This window comes from Chlorella variabilis (genome assembly GCF_000147415.1).
Source record: "Chlorella variabilis unplaced genomic scaffold CHLNCscaffold_5, whole genome shotgun sequence".
In the NCBI taxonomy this organism is placed as follows: Eukaryota; Viridiplantae; Chlorophyta; class Trebouxiophyceae; order Chlorellales; family Chlorellaceae; genus Chlorella; species Chlorella variabilis.
Genome location: NW_005435083.1, coordinates 1,049,064 through 1,052,665, shown reverse-complemented (window position 1 = coordinate 1,052,665; position 3,602 = coordinate 1,049,064). Strand labels below are relative to the sequence as shown.

The 3,602-nt window shown below is 71.8% G+C and overlaps 1 protein-coding gene across 1 annotated transcript in view; it reads left to right on the top strand.

Moving 5' to 3' along the window:
• CHLNCDRAFT_56079 (hypothetical protein) overlaps nt 1-3,602 on the top strand; it is a gene marked incomplete at its 5' end in the record, with an annotated part of 9,449 nt that overhangs the window by 5,428 nt on the left and 419 nt on the right. Inside the window, 11 exons of the mRNA XM_005849778.1 lie at nt 47-176; nt 361-580; nt 816-884; nt 1,094-1,191; nt 1,447-1,514; nt 1,738-1,822; nt 2,005-2,125; nt 2,324-2,480; nt 2,707-2,799; nt 3,000-3,090; nt 3,281-3,392. Of these exons, the coding sequence (XP_005849840.1) occupies nt 47-176; nt 361-580; nt 816-884; nt 1,094-1,191; nt 1,447-1,514; nt 1,738-1,822; nt 2,005-2,125; nt 2,324-2,480; nt 2,707-2,799; nt 3,000-3,090; nt 3,281-3,392 (1,244 nt within the window). The remainder of the gene's footprint in view (nt 1-46; nt 177-360; nt 581-815; nt 885-1,093; nt 1,192-1,446; nt 1,515-1,737; nt 1,823-2,004; nt 2,126-2,323; nt 2,481-2,706; nt 2,800-2,999; nt 3,091-3,280; nt 3,393-3,602) is intronic.

Genomic DNA, 3,602 nt, shown 5'->3' with positions numbered 1-3,602 from the left:
CCCTCCCCTGGCTCCTCCCCCCTCCCCCCTCCCTGCCTGCGAGCAGGTGCCCGAGGGTTTTGTGGCGGTGGCCCGCAACACGCTGCGCGTCATCACGCTGGAGCGGCTGGGCGAGTTCTTCAACCAGCAGTCGCTGCGCCTGCGCTACACGCCCCGCAAGTTTGTCATACACCCGGGTGAGCGCCGCCGGCGGCTGGCAGCCGGGGCTGTGTCTGCCGCAGCTTCTGGCTGGCTGGTGCACCGGTGGTGCGTGGGTGGCAGTGCCGGCAGCAGGCGCCGCGCTGGGGAGGAGCAGCACTCAAGCCGGCGCTGCTGCCCGCCTCCCTCCCCGCCCTCCCCTCCCGCCTCCCCTCCCCGCAGACCTCAAGGTGCTGGCCATCGCAGAGGCAGACCACGCCGCCATCCCGCTGGCGCAGCGAGAGGACCTGCAGCAGCGGCGGGACGGCATGGAGGCGGAGCAGCAAGGCGGGGCGACGGCGGCGGCGGCGGCGGGGCCGGAGATGGATGAGGAGGCGGCGGCGAGGGAGGACCAGTGGGGTGCGCCCAAGGGCGAGCCGGGGCAGTGGGCGTCGTGCGTGCGGTGAGCTCGGCTGCTGCTGTCCACGCTGCGCACGCTGCGCATGCTGCGCGCTGCCGCTTAGGGTGGTTATGGGCAGTGGCGGGATGTGTGCAGTGGGGAGGCCCTTGGCCCAGCGGCAGCGGCCCCCTGGGGGCAGCCCACCTATGGGGGGCCTTGCTGCGCGATTAGGCGGTGGGCGCGCAGCCTGCTGCAACCGTGCCTGGCGCTGCCCGCCCCCTTCCCTGCCTCCCCGCAGCATCGTAGACCCGGTGTCGCTGCAGACAACACACTGCATAGAGATGGAGGACAACGAGGCGGCGCTCAGGTGGGTGGGGGCCCTGCAGTGGCAGGCCGCTGCACAGCCTGCCTGTTGCGCTGCACAGCCTGCCCTCCACCTCTGCTGAGCAGCGCTCCGGCCTCGTCACAAAGCTTCACAGGCCGGCCTGGCCGCCGCGCTGGTCCAGTGTGCCTCTCGGCCCGTGCATGCCTGTCCGCTCGCCCATCCGCCCGCCCACACGCCTACCTGCCATGCAGCGTGTGCCTAGTTGAATTTGACAGCCACCCGGAGCACGGCACGCTGCTGGCGGTGGGCACAGCGCAGGGCCTCAAGTTCTATCCCAAGGAGTGCCAGAGTGAGCAGCAGGAGCACAGCCGCCGACCTGCTGGGGGGTCAGCCAGGGCAGGCAGGGCTCTGGCCAGCACCCGCCATGCCATGCCACACCACACCACACCTTGCCGCTGCCGGTTCCTGCCAGCCTTTGCCAGGCGCAGCTGCAGCGCCCTGCCAGCCCCGCTCCTCCCGGGCTGCCAGCGCTGACCTCCCGTGCGCTGCGCCCTGACCGCCTGCCTGCCCGCCTCCCCGCCTCCCCGCCTGCCTGCCCCTGCAGACGGCTTTGTGCACCTGTATCGGTTCCTGGATGACGGCAAGCGGATAGAGCTGCTGCACAAGACGGCGGTGAGCAGGGCTGCTTGCTGGCGCGGCCTTCCCTTGGTGGTCCCGACCACGCCCGGCATGAGCACGGCTGCTGCAGCAGCCTGGCCGCGCTAGGCTGGGCAGAAGAAAGGAGGCTGCCCACTCTGCGCAGCCCAGGGCCCCACGCCTGCCTACACCCCTCGCTGGCGCCCCGCTGCCTGCCCACCCGCCTGTCGCTGACCAACACCACCGCTGCTGTGCGCAGGTGGAGGGCGTGCCGGGGGCCATGGCGGCGTTCAAGGGGCGGCTGCTGGTGGGGGTGGACGCGGTGCTGCGCCTATACGACATGGGTGGGTGTGGCGGCAAGGGGGGGTCTGGCGTGGGTGGGGGTGGGGGGGAGAGGCCAAAGGTGGAGGTGGTGTGTGGTTTGTGGTCTGGCTGTGGGGCGGCCGCCCGGCCAAGCCTGCCTGCCCTCCGCTGCCTGCCTGCCTGTCTGCCCAGCATGCGTGCGCCGCGCCCCCCCTGCGCGCAGGCAAGAAGCGCATGCTGCGCAAGTGCGAGTACCGGCGGCTGCCCACCCGCATCGCCACGCTGCACGTCTCTGGCAGCCGCATCTATGTGGGCGACGGCCAGGAGTCGACCTTCTTCATGCGGTGAGGCCGGCAGGCGGCCTGGGCCTGGCTGGGTTTGTTGTGTGGGGATCGGCCCGCCACCTGGGTGTTTGGGTGTGGGGCGGTCCGGCCGCGGGATGGCGGCGCCCCGCTGCGCAGCGGTGCCCCCGCCGCGCGGCGACCTGCCAGGCCCCGCCGCGCCCACCGCCGCCCGCCGTGCCTGCCCGCGCCTCGCCGCAGGTACAAGAAGGGGGACAACCAGTTCTACATCTTTGCGGACGACATTGTGCCGCGCCACGTCACCGCCGCCCTGCACCTCGACTACGACACCCTGGCGGGGGCAGACCGCTTCGGCAACGTCTTTGTGTCCCGCCTGCCGCAGGAGGTCTCGGCACAGGTGCGGCATGGCGGGTGCGGCTGGCAGCGCGCAGACCAGGGGCAGAGGGAGGGGCCGAGGGAGGGAGGGGTGCTGCCTAGGCGTCGCAGCAGCACCGAACAGTGCTCGGCTGTCTGGCCTTGCTCGCCGGGCGTGTCCTGTGTGTGCCGGCCCCTGGCCCCTGTGGCCCCTGGCCTCCCTGACCCGCGTCCACCCACCCACACAACGCCCCGCTGCCCCTGCACAGGTGGAGGACGACCCCACAGGCGGCAAGTATGCTACAGAGACGGGGCTGCTGGGGGGCGCGCCCAACAAGCTGCGCACCATCAACAGCTTCCACGTGAGTTGGCTGGGCCCTGGGTGGGTGGGTGGGGCCCTGGTCAGGTCAGGTTAGGAAGAAGACAGGAAGGAGTCGTTGCAGGAAGGCAGGGTGGGAGCCTGTGGGCCAGGGCAGGGCTGGGCATGCCACCCAGCAGCGTGGACCGCCACCCACGTGCCTGCATGCGCCTGCCGCACCCCCACACCCCGGCTCTGGCGCAGGTGGGAGAGACGGTGACAGCGCTGCAGCGCGCGGTGCTGCAGCCGGGCGGGCGCGAGCTGATTGTGTATGGCACCATCAACGGAGCCATCGGTGGGTGCCTGGACAGCCCCCGCCCCAACCAGTGGCTGCTGTCTTGCAGTGGCGCCGCGCCCCGGCTCGCCTCCTCTTCCGTGCACCTTGCCTGCCGCTGCCCCACGCTGCCATGCCTCCACGAGCGCCTGCACCACCCACCCACCGCCGCGCCTCCACCGCTGCCTCTGCCTGCCCCGCCCAAGCGCAGGCGTGCTGTACCCCTTCACCTCCAAGGAGGACTGCGACTTCTTCCAGCACCTGGAGATGCACATGAGGCAGGAGCACCCGCCGCTGCTGGGCAGGGACCACCTGGCGTACAGGTGGGGGGGCGGTGGGCTGCATGGTGTGTGGTGGTGTGTGTGGGGAGGGGCTCAATGGGGCTCAGCACGCACCAGCCTGGCGCCCGTCCCTGCCCCTGCTCGCCGTGCCGCTCCATGTGCTCCCCAGCCCCGCCACCCACCCTGCCATGGTCTCCGCGACCACCACTGCCGCCACCACCACCACCACCACCACCACCACCTCACCCCCCC